The sequence below is a fragment of the Armigeres subalbatus genome, chromosome 3 (genome assembly GCF_024139115.2).
Source record: "Armigeres subalbatus isolate Guangzhou_Male chromosome 3, GZ_Asu_2, whole genome shotgun sequence".
Taxonomy (NCBI): Eukaryota; Metazoa; Arthropoda; class Insecta; order Diptera; family Culicidae; genus Armigeres; species Armigeres subalbatus.
In genome coordinates, this window is record NC_085141.1 from 292633122 (window position 1) to 292655403 (window position 22282).

Consider the following 22282-nt stretch of genomic DNA (forward strand, 5'->3'; position numbering starts at 1 on the left):
TAACGGAAGCAAACGATTCGCACCCGTCATAGCCCGCGTTCACCTGTAAGAACAAAGGTCAATAAAGCTCGTGTCGTCCAAGAAGGGACACACCGCTAGAAATGGTTCTTTCTCGTCTCAACCATAGTCAGAATGAATGCTGCCCAGCCTGGGTCAATGCCCTCTGGTGAACACGCCAGTTAGCTTGTTCTTGTGTTTCGAGGCATTTACCTGCCAACCGTAATGAAGCCTACATTGGACTAGTTGTTTAAGGCTCTGTTTAAGGCTCGGACTTTTTAGTCTGTTTACGAAAGTAGGCATGCCAAAAGCAATCATGGTGTCTACCATCAGCACAGGAGTATCTATCAAAAAATACTACAGTCGACTCTCTACATCTCGATGTTCTACATCTCGATATCTCTCCCTATGTCGATGGTTTCATCAGTCCCTTCAATCTACATACATTTGGGCTTTCTACATCTCGATAACCTCCCTATCTCGACTGTAATAAGAGAGTTACTAATAAGAAAACCGATACCCTTTTGTTTCCTTGATAAAAAAAAAGTATGCAAAACATAGCAAATACCTCCCTAACTCTTCTATTCAATCCTTTTATTCGCCAGTTGTAAGACTCCAAATCAGACCAATCCATGGTGATTGATAAATGACGGCTTGGCAGGTTTTGTTCTATTTTCATGGGGGCTTTCGTTGCTCAAATTTTATGAAATTTGGCCACAATTTTTTTGATAAGGAAAGAATGTTTAGGCCACATTTGAACATAATTAGTTATAGAAAACCCGCCTGATAATAATATAGCAAAACCTGCCATAGCCGTCATTTTCCCTATACGTACTATAGACACTATAGGTTCCATAGACGAGCTGAGGCGAAGGCGAGTGTAGCCAAACGAACTGTCAGTTAGTGTAGCCAAACGAGCATGACGTCACTATTGCAACCCAAGCAACGCAGCGTGTGACGTCATATTCGCGTGGTACACTGTGAAAAAGTGGAAAAACACACTTAATCGAAATAACCCAACCGTGCCTACGCTCGTCTATGGAACCTATAGTGTCTATAATACGTACAATTATTTCACTATAATTGTCACTTTTATGAGCGTACCATCGCCTCGCCTGTTTAGAATGACAAACGTCATAGTTTTAATTTGGATACTCCATGAAAGACTACATGGTGCGACCAGTAGTAAGGAATCAGAGCCTTCAAGGTAATGTTTTCTACATGCTAATACGAAGCACACTAGAGTAGATCCCTGCTTTCATTGAACAAAATCTTTACTGCTTTGGATATACTATTCTGGACATTCAACGTTTTCAGCGTTCTGTTTCCCACAGGTATCGAATATCTTTTCTACGAAGTTGTTTATTCCAACATTTTGAGCATATTCTCCAAAGAAATTCATACTCTATAATCGTTGTAGGTGGAGCTGCACGCTTTTTTTTATAGAAATAAGAGAGCTTATGTGTCTGAAAAAGTGTTTTATTGTATATGTATTCGCAAAATTGTACAATAATAAATCAAGTTGTTCTTTTTTTTTTTATATAGTATGTTTCTTTAAATAAAAATTAAAGTTTTTATAAAAGAATGAAAACCAAGACCTAAAGGTTAAAACTAGTCTTATAACCAAAGCGAAGATATGTGTACCTTAAGGATCATTGTTATTATTTAGATTAAATTAATATGATTAACCGTTTTCATTCTTTTGCCGAAGTCATCGAATTAAGGAAGAACTAGTGAAAGTTTTGTTTAACGAAAACAGGGGTCCGTCCTAGTGTGTGTCGTCGTAGAAGTACTACTCTAAAAAGTCATTTACCTCTGACTGATTAGCATAAAATAATTCTTTCGTGAGTTCATATCCGAGCGTCATTAGTCAAAGAAAAAAGCAAGAACAATGTTGACCGTGAGGGAAGCTCAAGCTCAATTCAGTAATATTTCGTTTTTATCAGCCCCTGGCGAATTTTGGGGTAAAATAGGAAGAAAAAGCTTCTGCACCCTGTTATTGGTACGGAAAGCCTTCATTCCGCTACCAACGACAATGGTCTGCGAATTGTGACTTTTGCTGCCGCTAAAGGGATGGCAATCAGTAGCTTTTTCGCACCTAAGAATATCCGCAAACATATATCCAGCAATATCCGAGTGGTAACACGTAACACGGTAGATCACTTTGACGTAGTGTGTTGCGGTGTAAGATCTACCAAACAGAGCCCTAGCTTAATCCATTTTCTAGCTAGGGCAATGAGTTGTGGTAATTAAGGATTCATCGTATTTAGTCCCCGCTACCAACAGCAGTCTCAGAAATAAAACATAATTAATGTTACCTTGCAGACAGTTGAAAGACTCGAATTCCTCTTGTTTGAGGCTAAACTGTATGCAGCGGAAACAACTTTTCAAGCAATTAGTTAAAAAACCTCGGTACCCGTCCCTCGGCTGAACTGATTGCTGGAAAAATCGAGTTAGGGGTTTAAATACGTACTAACTCTTCTCGAACTGGTGAACAATGGTAGTGAGAGGAACACACGGAAGTTCTTATTACTGAACAAATTCTCTTGCTTGAAATGGTCTTGTAGACAGAGCTAAATCCCGGGTTTGTAGCTTTACTGGTGATACTCTAGAAGCAAGACAAGGATGTGGCTAGGACTCCGATGCATGGCCAAAAAGAGTATTACTGTTATGTTTTCTCAAGACAGGATTGATTTCCTATTGATAAGGGGCGCGCCTTCAATGGGATTGCTCTCTGTGAAGGGTCTAAATAGCGGGACCTTGTCATGGTGCTCTTGAGAAAACAAAACAACAACTGTATCGAAACCGATACTGCATTGCTTATCAATAGTAATGGAGTAATTCGACATGCACTTAAACACTAAGGATACGGGTAACGCTACAATAGGTCATTGCGCGCGGCAAACCTAACCTCACTATTTTGACAGGTACTGGTCCTGTTGTTTACGTTTCGGACTTAGAATTTTTTTTATCCAAATTAAATCTGCATATTGTACAATGTTGAAGACATTCTGTACATTCCGCATTCAAATATTGGTAATTATCGATAAGTTTAGGTAATTATCGATCAGAAAATCCAAAGAACCATAGAAGAATCTCAAAATTAAAATAAAGTCGTCTGTAAACAACAGGACCAGTACCTGTCAAAAGTCGTGCGTGACGTCACCGTGCAATGGAGTATAGATCTAATAACTGGTCGCAGTGGCACACCCGAACAGGAAAAAAAAATCCGAGTGGTGACACTTGCTCACAGACAGACTCACAGATAGACCACGTGCTGTGTTCGATCACACATCGTGCCGATGTCATCGTCGTTGTGCTGTGCTGCTGGCTATGGAGAAGAATGCACCAAACAGAGCAGCGTGCATCGTTTTTCGATCGTTTGGCGCGTAAATAGTCCAATTAGATTTAAATTGTTTTGCACACGCCCCGAAATTATTGTATCTTTTTTTGCCATATTACAAGCGCCTACAAATGGCGACTCTAGACTCAATGTTTGTACGCTGGCAATGCTGGCACGCTGCCTCTCGGAGTAGTTTCTTTATATGTCTCCCGGAGAATCACCTAAAACAAAAATAAACACAACGTAGGGTCGTCCAACCCTGGACGAAACATGCTGACCAACGGATGACATTTCTCGGATGTTATCACGGGGATGACAAGCTACGCCATAGACGAATCCAAGTAAAAATAAGAAGAAGACACACGACGGTGTTAACTTTGACAGATCCTACAGCACAGCATAGGAAGATCATTTTAAAATGCTTATAATAAATTCAAGAGAAATTGTAATTAAAATCTGATTAATGTAGGGTACGGAAAAAGTTCTGAATTACATATTCGGAAGCTTATCTCAATTTTTTGAATATTTTCCAAAAATTTATCTATCATACAGTTCGGAACTTTTTCCGTCTCATACTTCAATCAGATTTTAATTACATTTTGTCTAGAATTTATTATAAGCATTTTAAAATGATCTTCCTATGCTGTGCTGTAGGATCTGTCAAAGTTAACACCGTCGTGTGTCTTCTTCTTATTTTTACTTGGATTCGTCTATCTTTGTCACATCTTTTCTGAGTCACCAATGCGAGTGCACTGCGAATGCAACACAAACAACTTCCAGGGTGAAAATGATATAAAACGAACGAAGGCATAGACAGTGCCTTAAGCAAGTAACATTCTTAAGAATTGAGCAAATAAGTTGAACATTCTTAAGTTTAAAGCATGGAATCGAGTCTAAAATAGTTTTGATTTATAGTTCGTTCTTTTTTTCTCTTTTTTCTCATGATTGTATCATGTTGCATTATTGAGTGAAATGGGCGTTTTGCATCATATTCTCCTGTAAAAACGTAAACATTCAAAATTCGCGCACATACTATTGCAAAATAAATCAGTATTGGGGTGATTTGACACTGGGGGATAAATTTATCACCCAAAAAAGCACAAACAGGCGAACCTGTCAAAATCCATAGTGAAAAAATTGGGTGTCGTTCTCCTGGATGTTATAGATGTAAGGTCACCTTATAGATGCGAAATTTCGGGCGTAGCCAGAAAATTGGTCTGAGGGGTTTTCAGAACATTTTTTTATTTTAGCACCCAAATGAGTGCTTTAATGAATTTTATGCAACCCATTTGAGTTGCATAATGTTCATTAAAGCACCCATTTCATTGGTATGGAAAAGTAGGCCGTTTCATCACTCAAATGTCAACTGTAAACCAGGTATTATGATCAGGAATTGCAAAAAATATTTTATTGCTTTGCCTGTTTTTTTTACCATGGGTGGGGCAAGTGAAAATTTTCCGACACTGAATGCATTTCTCTATTTTCCCAAACACAAATAAGTTCTATTAAGCGTATATAAACAAATGATACCTATTCGAACTCATTCGAAGGCTTTTGGTTATTACAGTGATACGTGGTAATACTAAATCAGGAACCCAAAGTTCAAAGCGTGTCAGTGTTTTAAATAATCCATGTTTGATAAATAATTCGTGAAAAAATGTAATTTATATAGCTTAAATACAATAATCACTACTATTGCAAATATATCAACAATTATGATTTATTTAGTTGAAATTTATAAAATTTATTTATTTGTTAATGTAGACTCTTCTACTAAAATCATATGTGGAGTGTTATTGAAACACAATATGATTCCAGGTTTGATGAATATTTCAAAGATAATTTCTCTGCATTATCGCCAAGGCTCATTATCTTACTATAAACCTGAAATAGAAAGTAGTGTTACACACAAAAGGAGATAATATATTAGATCTAAAAAAAATCAAGTAAAGAAAACATAAAAACATAAAAATCAATTAATGGAGGCACTCTAGTGCCCTTTGACTATCATGAAGTGTCAAAAAGCATCACAACAGATCATAGTTATGTTCTATTCAGTATAATTATCATTTGCATGAAGTATATGAACAGAAAATGTGTTCTTATATTGAAAAATCTTCTTTTTAAATTGTTTTTTCACTTACCCCACATGTGGGGCAAGTGAAAAATTGAAACCGATTTTTTTGTTTTCCAAATATTTTGTATCCTAAAAGTATTTTTCAAAGATCTTGTTCGCAGGCATATAAAGATTGGATAGATGATTCGTTATGTCATAAATATGATCAATTTCAATATTATCTTCAACTTTTATGACTTGATGAACATGAAATATACGATTTCCTTTACCCACTTGCCCCACTGTACCTTACACAGTTTATTGGCACAGAACTTTTCTGCGGTATATCATACTGTACCATAAAAATGGAATTAAAAACCTGGGAAGCACAAAGGTTGATGACCAATTTAGAGATGGGCAAAACAGCTCATTGCAGTGAGCGGATCTGATCCGTTCAGCTCATTGAAAAGAGTCAGCTCCTTGGATCAGCTCTTCAGTTCTTTAATGCTACATATATTAAAACATAATTGTTAATATTATTATTTAAATTTTAATTATTGTTCAAAAATTTAAATTTAAAAATTTATGTCATTCATTTATTTATTTATTCATTCATCATTCATCTATTTACCTCACTTTGAAATGTTTAAAATGTTAAGCTATAATTTAAATTTTAATTTTAAGCTAATAATTTCTATTGAAAAACCGACAATTTTAAACTAATAACATTTATTACACTTTTCTTGACCGTCTAGTTTTGAAGTCTAGGAGTTCATTTAGAATCATCACATTTATTTCTATACAAAAACTAACTCAACATTATTTTCTATTCATAATTCTAAGGGTCTGTCTCATTTGGAGAATCAAACTTAAAAGTGACAGTTCGAAAATTAAAAAATCACCCCGTTATAAGAATGGCTGGTGCTACCCTGCAATTCCAATAGGACATCGATGGAAAATGATTCGATATCTGTCAAAAGTAATCTTGCTCTGCGAGCAGGGTTATTCGATAATTATTGAAAAGTCACTTTTAAGTTTAATTTCAGTTTAATTATCCAATTAAGACAGACCCTAAGTTACATTTTGTTGATAACGTTTCTCAAATCGTTAGTTTAAATAATTCAGTCCCTAGTCTATGACATGTATATGAACCATATCACGTGTCATAAGTTTTCTCTTCATACTGGGAGCAGAAAATCAATGCCTTGTTTGCGCGCTTCTAACCATGCATAGTTGACATTTTCATACAAGCGAGCCCATTCATCTATATTGGATCCCGAAATGCGAGAGAACTAAAAACAAGAGAGTAAAAAAATGCAGAGCACGGTACTACAAACAAACAGAGTGCACATGTAGCAGTATGCTGGCGGGAAAACCCGTCGCAAGCAAAAGATCCGCTCCGTGCAAGACACAGCTCCCAGTTCGGTTCGTTTGAACCACACGGTTCGCTCGCTAGAATCGGTCGCGACTGATCCGAATCGAGATCCGTGTCGCACGGATCTGAGCTGGTATCGCAGCTCTCGCTTCCATGTCACAGCAATTTTGAGCTGGACGACTACATAAGCGGAATTGAGAGTTGTTCGGATCTTCGGATCTTTTGCTTGGTACGGTTCGTTCGCTACCGCACTACTAGGTATATTTTGTGTGTCCGTTCGTAGCGCCGAGTATGTGGGTATGGGTTAAGAAATAGACGGCAAGCTAGATTATTTTTGCTTGTGTGTTTCTTATTCCTCTCAGCAGCAGAAATGATTTCTGTTGCTTGGCTAGATGGTGCTGTCGCTTGGCTTGATGGTGCTTGAGGTGCAAATAATAAACGATCAGCACGTGCGCGGTACTGGTCTGGAATGCTCATACAAGCTCGTTTGTGTTGCATACCGCGAGCGTGGTATTTTCGTTTGTGTTGTACAAAATACAACAGCGCGCGTACTCGAGTGCGTACGCTCGAGGGAGTTTCTCTAGGCGCGTGTTTGACAATGATTTCATCGATTTAAAGTGAGCTGCTGAGCTGGGCTTCTATGAAAAAGATCCATGGCTCATCATCTCAATGTAAGGAAGCGAATCTTTCGAACAGCTCCTAAGTGGAGCGCACATCTCTAGACCAATTGGTTGGTTGCCGAAAAGTGTGCTCAATCAAAGAGATTTATAATTCCCAATGTTAAAGTAACCGAAAAGCTCTTAGAGCTCAGCAAGAGAGCTCTTTGCACCTTCACTGGCCTAATAACCGGACACTGCCCGAGCAGATATCACTTGAAATATATTGGCCAGATTCAGAATGATATCTGTCGTTTCTGTAACATGGAACGTGATACCTCGGAACATCTGCTTTGCAGTTGTGATGCATTGTACAAGAGTAGATCTAAATTTCTAAATAGTGGCTTTATGCAACCAGGAGATATATGGACTGCGAATCCTGGAAAGTAGTGGGTTTTATTAACTCAATTATACCGGACTGGGAAAATACGCGTCTTAGGTTGCTTACTTGACAAATGGTGATCAACCTAGAAGATGCGAATAGTTAATAGTAATCAGGGGTATACCACAAAAGTTCAACTCAATGGACGCAGTGGTTCTACGCCCCAACGAAAAAAAAAGACCGCTTGAGGTTGAGTTGGTCTCGAGGCCCCGGGCCCGCACAAATCTTATGTACCAAAACTAACCTTTTTTGTACATTTTGGGGCCCCACACACTGTCGGCCCGGGCACCCTTCTCGCTAAATACGGCCCTGACTTAATCTGTTTCCCTACAGACCAAAATAAACAGGTTTTCTAATTAACCCAATACTAAAAACATCATAAACACATGGCACCGCGTGTGCCAAAAATTTCTACTTACTCATTTCCTCTGGAACGCACCAAAAACGGCTGATTTTTTCCGTGCTGATTCGTTTGTTGTTGGTGCAGCTGTAGGTTCGACGTCGAATTCCGTAGCGGACTTCGCCCGCGATAGATTTTTCCATTATTCATCCTTTCAACACTGTTCGAACGATTGCCGGTTTTACTATTATTCAAACTGTTGGACCGCACCATACCGGATCCGGTTCCCACCGCTCCGCCCTTCAACAGATTGTTCACTTTCCTGCCATTGTTGAAACTCTCGATGCTACCCCCAAAACCACGTGTCGTTCCCTGGTTCCGCACTTGGCTTCTACCCCGCGAATTGTTATTGTTGTCCCGATAGTTGTTGAGATTTGTCACCGATTTCGAGCTGGTTTTTCCTTTGCCACCGGCGCCACCACCAGTGCGGAAGTGCGATGTAGCTGGGGATAGACCACGTGACGACGTTGATGGCGACTTGGTGGAAGAGGAGGTCCCTGGTGGTTTGTAAACCATGATGGTGGTAATGGCCGCGCAATAAAGGGAACACTTATCAACCAAAATTAATCTGAGCGCAAACAAGCAACGGTTTATGAGTGGACAACACTGCCAAATGTGTCTTTATCCTGATGGGGGTAGAACCCTGCATAAGCTCTCACACGAACAACAAAGCGTACAAATTTTGATTGTTTGCATTTCACCGTTTCATGGGCGTAAGCAAGGCCAGCATAGCAATAATTATATGATAAACATTGTGCTTTATGTACCCCTGGCAAATCACATTTTGATGGAAGGTTGTGCTTGCTTTTGTGTTTGCACTTGTCCGGCGATAGACTAACAAAGCTAGAATTTCGACTTTTGTGGCCAATCGTTGAGTGAATATAGAATCTAAAACAACATGAAGAAAGAAGATAGTCCATAATTATTTTCACATAAATTGTTGATGATGAAATAATATGATTCAAACATGTAATTCGATAAGCAAAGTAAAACATATGTTCTAATAAAGCATTAAATATTGAGCGGAAGGAATAATATACGGAACATGTACGGACGATAAGAAAATGTAATATTCGAATCATTGAAAACGTAGCATCGTCTAGTTCTGTATAAAAATTGGTCATCTGTATAATAATTGGACATATGCGAAATTGCTATATTCTCATACAAAAGGTGGGGAATGATATCCATACAGCATTGAAATCTGTCCAACAATTAAAATGTTACACTTCTCATATAATAGGAAAGAAGGTATGAAATTAAAACAACTCAAATTAAAAACAAATCGTCATCTAGAAAACATGTTCTAGAAATTAGTTCGGTATACCCGATTGAGCTCAGAATTGCGACAAAGGTAGTTGTTATGTTAAAGATCAATTCCACAGTACGTTATACGATGATTACATGGTTTTTTGTATAGTTTCCGGCTGATTTATTAGGCCGTTGGGTAGTTTACTTTGGAATGCATTGATTGCCATGAAAAGCATACGCATGCAATCAAAGGTGCCTGTGATGTGTGCTTTGGCGCGCGCTCAAACATATGTAAATGCACGCGCGGTGCACGCGCGCCAAAACACATGTCTCAGCCACCTTTGATAACATGCGCACGCTTTTCATGACTTTGAATGAATTCCAAAGTACGCAACCCAACTCCTAATAGATCAGCCGGAAACTATACAACAGTTCATTTAATCATCGTTAACGTTCTGTGGAATTGATCTTTATCATATCAACTACCTTTCTTGCAATTCTGAGCTCAATCGGGCATACCGAACTAATTTCTAGAACGTAAAAATGATGAAGGTGTATTTTCCCATATATTTGGGCTGAAACCCTCATGCAAACTTCAAATCAAATGCGCCAGCATATGCAACAAGCGATTGAGCTGAAAATTTCGGAGAAATATGGGGGTGCCCCGTAGAATTCGACAACTTTTTTTTCATCCCAGAATCCGTAGCAGAATGCTACGTTTTGACAGGGCAAGTGAGTTGAACAACTTGTGATTTTTTGTGATTTTTTTTTTTTTCACAGGGTTTCACAGCTTTGCATGAACTGTTTTCAACAAGATGACCTTTTTGTTCAAGTCATAGAGATGTTGGTGAATCTACTAGAAACGCCAAGGCACTCAGGATCATTTAGCAGGGGCATTGGTTTTCCTTTGTCATGTAAAAAATAGTGCGATTTTCTCTCGAAGAACCACGGCTTAGTCAATTCGGCATCAACATTTCAAAAGGGCGAAACTGCTTTGGTAAACAAGAGCTTCTCACGTCGCTGGTGGGCTAATTTGAGCCCACTCACGCAATCCAACGCCACTGATAGAAGCAGCGAATCCTCTTCTATCAATTAATGGTGCTGGATGTTGTGGGTGGGCTCAAATTAGGCCACCAACGACGTGAGAAGCTCTTGTTTACAAAAGCAGTTTCGCCCTTTTGAAATGTTGGTGCCGAATTAATGTTGCAATACGACAGCAAAAATTCGTATTCTCCTTTCAATTTTTAATAGTTATTTGAAATGGGTCGTGGTTGAGTTCCCCCGCGTTGGTAAGTTGATTGTCTTAATGACGAGCGTCAATACTTCAGGAATATTGATCGTTTTCACACATTGGTTTTCTTGGTGAATAATGCCACGTGCAGGTGAAACCAGTAACAATCCAACAGTATCTAATAGAAAAAAAAGTTTCTCGAGCCAGATAGAGAACCACGCGGGCCGGTTATAAAGATTATTTTTCTTACACGTCGCGGGCCACACAAAATGAAGCCGAGGGCCGCATCCGGCCCGCGGGCCGTACGTTGGGCAGCCCTGCTTTAAGGGGTCACCATCTCATCACTACTGCTATACCTTCAAAGCGGAAATTCGATCGGACAACTTCTGCCTCTTCCACAATCCAGATCAAAGTGATAGAGTCACAACAAAATGCAAAATTGTCCTAATTCTTCAAGACAAGCCTACCGGAGCCTTAGGAGTCCAAGGAGTGCCAATTTTGCACATCAGGATCAATGCCAGCGAGATCCTGATTATGGCATTCTGGCCGCGTGTTAACGGACCTTGTCTTGGATATCGTAATATTGTGAAAGCGAGGGCTGGCAGTCTGACATTCTACTCTCTTAGTAGAGCCGGGTGACACTGACTCGAAACGGTGAGTGGGATAATGGCTAGGCTGTCTTCCGTCCCCTAAAACCGTGGCGGGCCTTGTAGCACGCTGTACAATCCTGCCACCAACCTTTGCCTGCTGGGTGGGAGTAGGCTCAGATGCCCTTTCCTGACTTGCGCTCATCTGGCTCTGAACACATAAGTGTCAACCCTTGCGTGGCCTCCCTGCATGCCGCAAGACATGCAAAAATAACCATGGGATCATTGAAGGCGACTACTCCAGTAGGATTCGACGGCAGCCACAAAGGGGGACCCAATTACAATGAGTGAAGCAAAAAATAATTCTTTTGACGATGCGTTATGCATGGAGGTGGTAAACCCCTTTGCCAAGGGGGGTTTGGTGAGGTCTCCTCCCAGGGAGGCGGAGAGCGGAGTGACGGAGGTTGCAACTAGCATCACCGGAGTCTCCCCAGCAGTGATGATGCCAGTCGAGCTGGTCATCCGGGAAGACGAGGAGTGTTTTGCGCTATGTGGCACCAGAGGAGCCTGCGAACGCATCAGGGTGACTTCGGTTGTCAGATGGGTGCGCGAGTGGGCTAACTCTTCTAAATGTAGGTGGACCCACCGGCTGATACCTAACATATCGAGCTGGGTGGAGTGACCCCATAAGGACATCTGACACAATTCCTGTCAGGCCATGGCTGCTTCCGGCAGTATCTCCACAGGTTTGGGCACGCGGAGATCCCCGTCTGCCCTGACTGCCCAGGTGTTGATCAAACTGCAAACTGTTCGTATGTCCTCATTTCGACGTAGAAAGAAGAGCTATGCTAAACGTTTGCGGCCGGGACACAACCCCGGATACCCTTATTCAGAGGATGTGCCAAGCGGTAGAGAAGTAGAACGCAGTTCCGACTGTAACCACTCAGATTGCCTGCAGCTTGCAGAGAATCTGGCGCGCCGAGCGACTGTCGACAAGCATGACTAACTTGTGATTGGTTAGTTAGAGCAAAAAGTCAGAGGGTATGTTAGAGAGAGCACCCAAGTAAGCCTCTCACGGAATGGCAATCCCGAAAATCTGGCCCGAAACCGATGAACGTGCATTCCGAGCGGTGCAGTGTCGCATCATGAGCAGTTCATACAAACACCACGTTTATTATCGTGATGACGACATAGCAGAAGGTGGAGTTGGCTGGCTTCATAAATACGATGAAGTAGATAGAGCGAGTGACATGGGACCTTTTCCCTGCTGTCAGAAAAATGCAAGCTTTAACTACGGCACATAAAAAAAATCCAAAAACCTCAAAATCGTGCTTAAATAGTTACAAGGCTACGAGACTATATTACATAATAACATTATTTTCTCGAATACATTCACTTGTTTTCCTTAAACGATCACTTTCACACATAAACATGAAGAGTAAAAAGAACCCTTTAGTGTGCACAAACAGGAGTTATAAAAACTTTAACATCATTTTGTGTACCATATTGTAAAAATCAAAATTTACGCTAGCCGAGAATTCAACTGATGAGATCTTGGCAATGCGAACCTCCGTAAAAAAAATCCAAGTCATCAGCAATCGTTTTCGAAAGCTAGATAAAAATAAATTTGTTAAAATTAGCTAAAAAAAACTACATAATTTGGTTAAATGTTGACGAAGAGAACTACCGAATTTCAAGAATATTCACCGAGACACTTGGATGGCGGACAACATTTCTTATGTGAGATTACGTCACTATCTAGCGTGATGAAATCACGGAATAACAGAACGATGCAAACGCTTGGCAGTTGAAGGAGAAGTTGACTGTCCATGATCGCATATTTGTAGCACTCGCATTTTTGTTCATTTTGTATGAAGCCTGTGAAACGTTCAGAAAGCTTAATTTACTGCATCTAATCCCGCAACAGTAAAATAGGATTTTCTATCTTGCTTATCTGTGGTAAGCTGCGGAAATGATTGAGTTTGTGGGGAGGACTGACAAAGAATTTATAAAATCAACCAAAATGCAAATGATACAAATATGCGATTATGGGCAGTTGAACAGTACCCTTTAGAGCTAATTGACATCGAGAAATATTATAAAATATTCATGAAGCAATGACTACAACATTGCAGGAAGAGATAGGCACTACTGAGCGTCTACATCAGTTACCGCAACGTGCAATGACGGAGTGGGAAATTGGTTGCCGGACAAAACCATGGTGTCGAACCAGAAGGCCTTGAATGAGCAGAAGAACAGTAAAGCTGCTGAGAAGGATGAAATCCTGGTCGAGTTTCTTAAACGGATGCGTCAATCTTGCGTTACCATGTTTACTTATAAAATATGGAATCCCTCTTTTTGGTTAGATGATCGCATGTGCCACTATATAAGAAAAGGCACAGACTGTATGTAAAATGTGTTACAGAGAGATTTCCCTTCTTCAGAACAATACTTGGTGGAATAAGGGAATAAGGAGGAATGGTCCTCCGGAAATATAGGGGGTTTGGTGTCAGGCCCTGCAAGCCAGCCTTTAAAAATAAACATACGCAACGAACAATCAACAAGAGAGTACGGACCGGAACTATCGGCGACGAAAAGACCAATGCGACGATAAGGGACTAGCGATTGGAAACTCGGTTCGTGGAACTGCAAATCTTTATTATAGCCTTATTAAAGAGGTTTTCAGTCGGAGACTGGTTCGCCTCTTAACTGCAAATCTCTCAACTTCATCGGGAGCACACGCATACTCGCCGATGTACTCAAGGACCGTGGATTCGGCATCGTAGCGCTGCAGGAGGTTTGTTGGAAGGGATCAATGGTGCGAACGTTTAGAGGTAATCATACCATCTACCAGAGCTGCGGCAACACACACGAGCTGGGAACAGCTTTCATAGTGATGGGCGATATGCAAAGGCGCGTGATCGGTTGGTGGCCGATCAATGAAAGAATGTGCAAGTTGAGGATCAAAGGCCGGTTCTTCAACTTCAGCATAATCAACGTCCATAGCCCACACTCCGGAAGCACTGATGATGATAAGGACGCATTCTACGCGCAGCTGGAACGTGAGTACGACAGCTGCCCAAGCCACGACGTCAAAATCATCATTGGAGATTTGAACGCTCAGGTTGGCCAAGAGGAGGAGTTTAGACCGACTATTGGGAAGTTTAGCGCTCACCGGCTGACGAACGAAAACGGTCTACGACTAATTGATTTTGCCTCCTCCAAGAATATGCCCATTCACAGCACCTACTTCCAGCACAGTCTCCCGTATCGGTACACCTGGAGATCACCACTGCAGACAGAATCACAAATCGACCACGTTCTGATTGATGGACGGCACTTCTCCGACATTATCGACGTCAGGACATATCGTGGCGCTAACATCGACTCTGACCACTATCTGATGATGGTTAAACTGCGCCCAAAACTATCCGTCATCAACAATGTTGGTACCGGCGACCGCCGCGGTACGACCTAGAGCGACTGAAGCAACCTGATGTCGCCTCTGCATACGCGCAGCCTCTCGGAAGAGGGTGAGCTCGATGGGGCCCCTCTTGAGGACTGCTGGAATACATTCAAAGCAGCCATTAACGACGCAGCGGAGAACAACGGCAGGTATGCGGGACGAAGTCGACGGAATGATTGGTTCGACGAAGTACAGACAGATTCTGGGGGAGAAGGACGTAGCGCGGGCGGTCGCGCTGCAGCAAGGTACCCGGAAGAACGTAGAACGTTATAGACAGAAGCACAGCAGACCTGCCTTTTTCAGGAAAAGAAACGCCGCCTGGAAAAGGCGGAGTGCGAGAAGATGGAACAGCTGTGCCGTTCTCAAGAAACACGCAAGTTCTATCAGAAGCTCAACGCATCCCGCAAAGGCTTCTGTGTGGTGATCGAAAAATGGAAGCAGCACTACGAGGAACATTTGAATGGCGCTGAGAGTATAGGCAGTGAAAGTCAAGGTAGCGGAGGACATGACTACGTCAGTTCAGCGGACGATGGAAGCCAACCAGCCAACCAACAGCTGAAAACCAATAAAGCAGCTGGTAAGGATGGTTTCGGAGCTGAGCTTATCAAGATGGCCCCGGAAAAGCTGGCCACTTGCCTGCACAAACTGATAGTCAGAATCTGGGACACTGGGATTTTTAGGCGACATACGACAGTATAGACCGCGTAGAGCTATGGAAAATTATGGACGAGAACAGCTTCCCTGGGAAGCTTACCAGACTGATCAAAGCAACGGTGGATGGTGTGCAAAACTGTGTGAAGATTTCGGGCGAACACTCCAGTTCGTTCGAATCGCGCCGGGGACTAAGACAAGGTGATGGACCTTCGTGCCTGTTGTTCAACATTGCGCTAGAAGCAGAGATGCATCCTGAACAGAACATGAGCCAAGAGCGTGTTCTTAGTTTTGGTGTTCTTAGTTTTGAACTCTGAACACAGTTCAGTGTGCACTGGGTTGGTACGCAAGCAAAACGATCATGGTAACTAAGATTCCTTAGATTTGGAACTATGCAAAAACACACGAGCATGCTTGATTTCTATCCGTTAGATGCCCACGTGTTTTCTATAACTTGACGAAAAATGTATAGCATGCCGTCGCTTGAATTTGTTTTCCTAGGATACAAGTTGCTAAGTTAGGTAATTGCTCTTGAACAGTGTGCAGTGTTCAGAACATTTTGAACGCGAACACGCGTTCTCGTGTTCAGGTGCATCTCTGGCTAGAAGGAGTCATGCGGAGAGCCGGGTGTAACAGCCGAGGTACGATTTTCAACAGATCCAGTTAACTTATTTGTTTCGCAGATGACATGGACATTGTCGGCCGAACATTTGCAAAGGTGACAGAACTGTACACCCGCCAGACACGTGATGCAATAAAAGTTGGTTTGGTGGTGAATGCTTCGAAGACAAAGTAGGGGAAACTGGGGTAATATGCACCCCCGGGGCAAAACGACCCTTTGGTATTTTTTAGTACATTTTCAGCAGTTTTTCGATAGTATCTATAACAGAGCATGTAGTTCGGATCTCGAACTATCAACTCAGTAGTAAACATTCTTGAAAATATTCCTGGAACACTGGTAAAAAAGCCAAAAGGTCGTTTTGCCCCGGGGGTGCATATTACCCCAGTTTACCCTACATGCTTGTGGGCGGAACCGAGCGCCTGGGAAGCAGTGTTACGATAGACGAGGATACCTTCGAGGTGGTCGAGGAATTCGTCTACCTCGGATCCTTGCTAACGGCTGATAACAATGTTAGTCGTGAAATACGAAGGCGCATCATCTGTGGAGGTCGGGCCTACTACGGGCTCCAGAAGAAACTGCGGTCAAAAAAGATTCGCTACCGCACCAAATTTGTTATGTACAAGACGCTAATAAGACCGGTAGTTCTCTATGGACACGAAACATGGACAATGCCCGAGGAGGACTTGCAAGCACTCGGAGTATTCGAGAGACGAGTGCTTAGGACCATCTTTGGCGGCGTGCAATAAGACGGTGTGTGGCGGTGAAGAATGAACCGCGAGCTCGCCCAGCTCTGCGGTGAACCCAGTATCCAGCAGGTAGCTAAAACCGAAAGGGTACGATGGTCAGGACATGTTGCAAGAATGCCGGACAGCAACCCTGCAAAGCTGGTGTTCGCTTCCGATCCGGCAGGTACGAGACGGCGTGGAGCACAGCGAGCAAGAAGGGCAGACCAGGTGCAAAACGACTTGGCGAGCGTGGGCGCATTCGAGGATGGAGAGATGCGGCCTCGAACCGTGTATTGTGGCGTCAAATTGTTGATTCAGTGTTATCTGTTTCGATGTAAACTAAATAAATGAATGAAATGAACTTGGTGGAGAGCTGTTGTAATAGGTATTTTGTGTTCAAAGACTTTAGTGGGCTGGTCCAGTGCTAATGTTAGAAAATGAGTTTTATTTTTGTTGTTTTACGCCTGTCCATCTGAGGCACCGAATATTATTTCAACACGAAAATCGATACATCATGAGTAAACAATTTCAACAGTTCTGTCTGTCACAGTAGCGCTTACGGTCTATTATTGATTCAGGTCAGGTCTTTGATCTGACCACTCAAATTGTAGAGCGAGTGTACGTGACTCAAACATAAAAGAGGTCACACCATTATCCTTTCCAGTGTGCACCGAGACTGACCATATCAGATGATACTTTGGGAAAATCTATTAGGTGCACATCGAATAACATCAACATTGAAATTGTTAACTCACAAAACACTGATGGCTATACGAAATCGATTCACGAACAGTAATTTATTCCGGAATAAGTGACGGTGACAGTGGTCTGTTAAATGAATCGTCTATTATAGGACAATCCATTAGGATGATAATAAGGACCTTCATCACGTTTACATTATTGTTTATCTGGGTAACAATCGGTATTCCGCTGTAACTTATTTCGTGCTAGCGTGACAGGAATTTGTTCAATTAAAGTCCCTGATCAACTTGGTTTTGTGCACGAGACATGCAATGAACCATTCCATGACCTAATCTACACTGTGGACAACAGAAGACAGTTTAAAAATAATTATAATTTCCCTTCATTCAATTCAGTACAAAGGAGTACGAGTAATAATCAAGTATGCCAAATAGTCCATAGTCGGGATTCGAAAATCTTTAAAACAGTATTAATATGCGTACCGAGACAATGCCCACTTGGTCCAAAGATCTACGAACTTATATTTATTTTAAACCGTTTGTCTCCTTTCTCATGACTTCCCCATCTGAGATAGTCGAGAGCCACATTAGTGCATGTTCTGTATTAAGGATTCAATGGGAAAAAGCAAAACAAAAACTTGCTAGAAACGAAACAGAAAATGAAGCATTCCAATTAATTATGCAACCGAAATAAGGAAATGAGTCCAAATACATATCCAGCAGGTTTCGTTACATACTTGCAGCCAAACACACTGACTAACTGCTAACGAAGGAAGTTTTCGTTAATATTTAGGCCACCCGGTCAAATGAAAATCCGTCAACAATCACAAACCACACTCCTTCCGCTTTTCTTCTCTGAATACCTATCAGTTTGTTGGTACCACATTCACGTGGCTTTGTCGTCGTTGAATATTACTGCCCTACATTGCGCAACACTGTACATCGTAGTTCCCCTAATTCATGTGATGTGTGGAAGCGGTGCATTGTCAATTTGCATGCTTGCTATGTTACTCCACTTACTCCGTTAGGCTTAATTTTTTGCAAAAATATTGTTCAAAATACATTTAATCACATTAAACAACTTGTTCTGTATAAGCACTTCCTAACAGATACATTGCCGCTTTTTTTATTTCAGAGCGTCACTTGTAATTTGTTTTCAAGATCTTCGAATTCCCATAAAATACTCATATGTGAAATATCCCTATGAGAACCGACGCCAGCTATTTCACTGGCAACGGGATTATCGACAGACAGTGCACTACACTTTACTGGAATCCGTGACCACGCGATACACTATACATGTGTGTGCTGCTATGGCCGCCGTCGTCCGTTGTCGGCGATCGTTACAAAGGACAAGGACACGCAAGCTCTCCCCTTCACCGAAACACATAACAATAAATCTGTGGAACGCGGCGGCAACTACTGGTGTGCCGGGGTGGGAACACTCCCGCTGGACAAGTAAACGAACGGATAATTGCCTCCCCACCGATTCGATGGGGTTGGGGGAGACACACTGAGTGACCGGTCACCACCGCACTACTAGGCAAGGCACCTCGCACGCGACACAATTTTACATGTAGATCTGGCCGGTTGGGGGGTGGCTACCAGCTCTTCAGGCAAATTACCCTGCCTATAGGGTTTATGGGGCGTCTGGAACTCGAGAAAAACGCGTCCGGTCAGTCCAACGGTCAGAACTCGTGTGGTTGTCTCGGTTTGAGCTCGGACTCGAGATTCCTTTCCCAGCAGGACACGCGAAGTTCGAACATGCAAATGCCCTAAGCTATAGTCAATCATCGGTGTAAGTTGATTTGGGTACCTATGTATGCATGAATATTCTGGCTGTGTAATGCAGGTGACGAAGTGATTTCCAGTCAACGTTGGTCGATGACTGCGCACGAGGGTTGAATAGATGGGAAACGGAAAGCCGTGAAAAGTGTGAACGTGAAAAACGGCGACGCTGTTTTGCTGTTTATGTGTTTGTCATTTGTCCATAATTTTAGTTTTTTCTCCACTATTGTCATAACGGTGGTAGTAGGTTCCACGCGAAACACGTGGTAGCTAACATAATGATTAATTGTTCTAATGTGCGATTTAATCTTGTAACCAAACAGCAGAAAGTTTGAAAATAGTTGAATGGAAAAACAAAAGCTTTTTTCCACCAAACGGAACAAAAATATGTTTTCAAAATAGCTAATGATAAAAAATAAAGCAAATCTTCTTGAGCACGAGCTTGAGTCGGATGACCACAGTATTCAAAAAGTGAAATCTAACAAAGCCCCAGCGGTCGATTAGTCGAGACTCTCCAACCTGTCCTTGAGACCACAGATAAACAAACACAAACACAGACTTTTCATCGTTTACCAAGTTAACAGTGCATTCGAATATGTTTAAGTGGCCAAACGATCATAGCGGTCGATCACCGGTGCACCGGTGGCGCTTCAATCATTTTTGTTCGCAAGTTGCTAGCTACAGCCATCTGGTTCGTGTTTGGCTAAACACAGTGTAGGCAACATATGACCTTAACAAGTTGTGTTTGTATGTCTGGATGTCGTACCACTAAAAGATTACATCTTTTGTTTGTCAGCATCTGGAACATCTTATTTTTTCTGGGATACCGGATACAGGATGATGGTATCCAAAATGGATGACGGATATCGTAATATTAAGCGATAGCATGGCAGTCTGACATCATACTCTCTTAGTAGAGCCTGAGGTGACACTGGCTCAAAACGGTCAGTTGGCTAATGGCTAGGCTCCCCTAAAACTGTGGCCTTGACGCTGTCCAATCCTGCTACCAAGCTTTGCCTGCTGGGTGGGAGTAGGCTCACACGCCCTTTCCTAACTTGCGCTGATCTGGCTCTGAACACGTAGCCCTTGCATGGCCTCCCTGCATGCAAAGATAACCATGGGATCATTAAAGGCAACTGATCCAGTAAGATTCGACAGAATCCACAAGGGGGAGCCAACAATAATAAGTGATTCAAAAAAATAATTCTTTTGACGATGCGTTAGCAATGGATGTGGTAAACCCCTTTACCCCCTAGGAATGACGGAGGCTGCAGCTAGCAGCGCAAGAGTCTCCCCAGCAATAATTAAGTATAGCCTTATCAGCACACTCGGCGGGCCACTACCCGGGATGCGGGTGGTCGCCAAGCAACTCGATGATATAATCGAGTTCGCGAACGCGAGACAGAACATCAGTAAGAAATTGATGCTCCGCCAGGCTGTTCAAGTCGCAATACAAGAACAGGATGCGTTTATCAGGCGGTAACCAACCAAAAGTTCCTTTAAAGATACGTTTTCGCTTAACCAGCTGTTATATGCTTCGGTTTGTTTCGCGCTTCACGTTCTACTGTAGTGGAGCTTTGGGACCCGTGTCACCAAGAACAAATAATGTGTTGATCAATGTACGGTTAGAACAATAATTTTATTAGCGATTCTCAAGTACAATTTTACCTACGGGAGACAGTCGAAGCCAGTGTAATTCGAGAAGGCCATTGGAGCCAGCACAACTTAGTAAGTGGCACAAAAAATGTGTGCATTGCAATTTGAGGTCTCGGACTAAAATTGCTGAGACTTCATTGATGTCAACGAACGGCTTTGAGCGTTCGTTGTCAGTGCTGTAGTTGTGAACTAAAAGCTAGTTAGTCGGCAAAAATTAGGGGCGTTACCACACATAGGCAATAAAGGGGGCGCACACTAAAAAATAACTCCAATACAGGAAAAATTGAAAATGGTTTTCGGACTCCGCAGAAAGTGAGAACGTCATAAAGCGCCTTCCATGACCAAAATGAAATGTACAACCACAAATCAAAAATAAAGACCCAGGTACTGAAAGATTGAGCAATACATCAGAGGGTGGGTTGGGGATGTTTTGTAGTTGCCATACTCCTAGGTGCAGGGGCCCATGGAGTGTCAATTGGCACATCAGTATCAATACCAGTGAAGTCCTGATTATGGCATTCTGGCCGCGAGTTAACGACAAGATATCGCAGTAATAGTAATTGGATTTTGTAATATTGTGAAAGCGAAGGCTGGCAGTCGGACATTCTACTCTTTTAGTAGAGCCGGGTGACCCTGACTTGAATCGGCGAGTGGGCTAATGACTAGCCTGTCTTCCGCCCGTCCGTGGCGAGCCTTATAGCACGCTGTCTAATCCTGGCACCAAGCTTTTCCTGCGGGGTGGGAGTAGGCTCAGATGCCGTTTCTAAACTTGCGCTGATCTGGATCTGAACATGTAAGTGTAAACCAATGCATGAATACCTTGCATACCGATAGGTATGCAAAGATAACCATGGGATCTTTGAGGGCGACTACTCCAGTAGGATTCGACGACAGCCACATGGGGGGCCTAACAATAATGAGTGATTCAAAAATTAATTCTACCTAACGATAATGAGTTATTCAAAAATTAATAATTAATTAATAGCCCCAGAGTTTCCCGGCACGCTCCGCAAGTGACTACGGGATGCGGGTGGTCGCCGAGCATCTCGATAATATCATCGAGTTCGCGAGTGCAAGGCAGAACATCAGTAAGGAACTGCAACAGAACCTTCGGATGCTTCGCCCGAGTTGCAAGACAAGAACAGGACGCGTTTATCAGGGTGGTGGGAAGAGAGAAGGCCGACAAAGGTGACCAAACTGATGCTTTCTGCTTCCTAGGAAAAGCGACTATGGCCCAAAAGGCGATTGATTTCGCCCTGACGGCCTCATTGGCCAGCCCGAAACAGCAAGGGCAGCAATCCGGCGAAGGCGCTCAGAGCAAAGCCAAACGACGTGCGACCATAAAGGCCAAACATTGTCTTGACGGAACAGATTGGGATACATAGGGCGTCGACC

General features: G+C 42.4%; 2 protein-coding genes across 2 annotated transcripts in view; both read right to left on the reverse strand.

Moving 5' to 3' along the window:
* The window catches only part of LOC134224827 (kinesin-like protein KIF12), a 48215-nt gene extending 29830 nt beyond the window's left edge, over window positions 1-18385 (reverse strand). The window contains exons 1-2 of the mRNA XM_062704427.1: window positions 18181-18385; window positions 8229-9097 (exon numbers count right to left, since the gene is read on the reverse strand). Coding sequence (XP_062560411.1) covers window positions 8229-8725 — 497 coding nt within the window. The 5' untranslated portion in view covers window positions 8726-9097; window positions 18181-18385. The remainder of the gene's footprint in view (window positions 1-8228; window positions 9098-18180) is intronic.
* LOC134224829 (ubiquitin-like modifier-activating enzyme 1) overlaps window positions 1-22282 on the reverse strand; it is a 127544-nt gene that overhangs the window by 82934 nt on the left and 22328 nt on the right. The gene's annotated exons all lie outside the window — the stretch shown is intronic.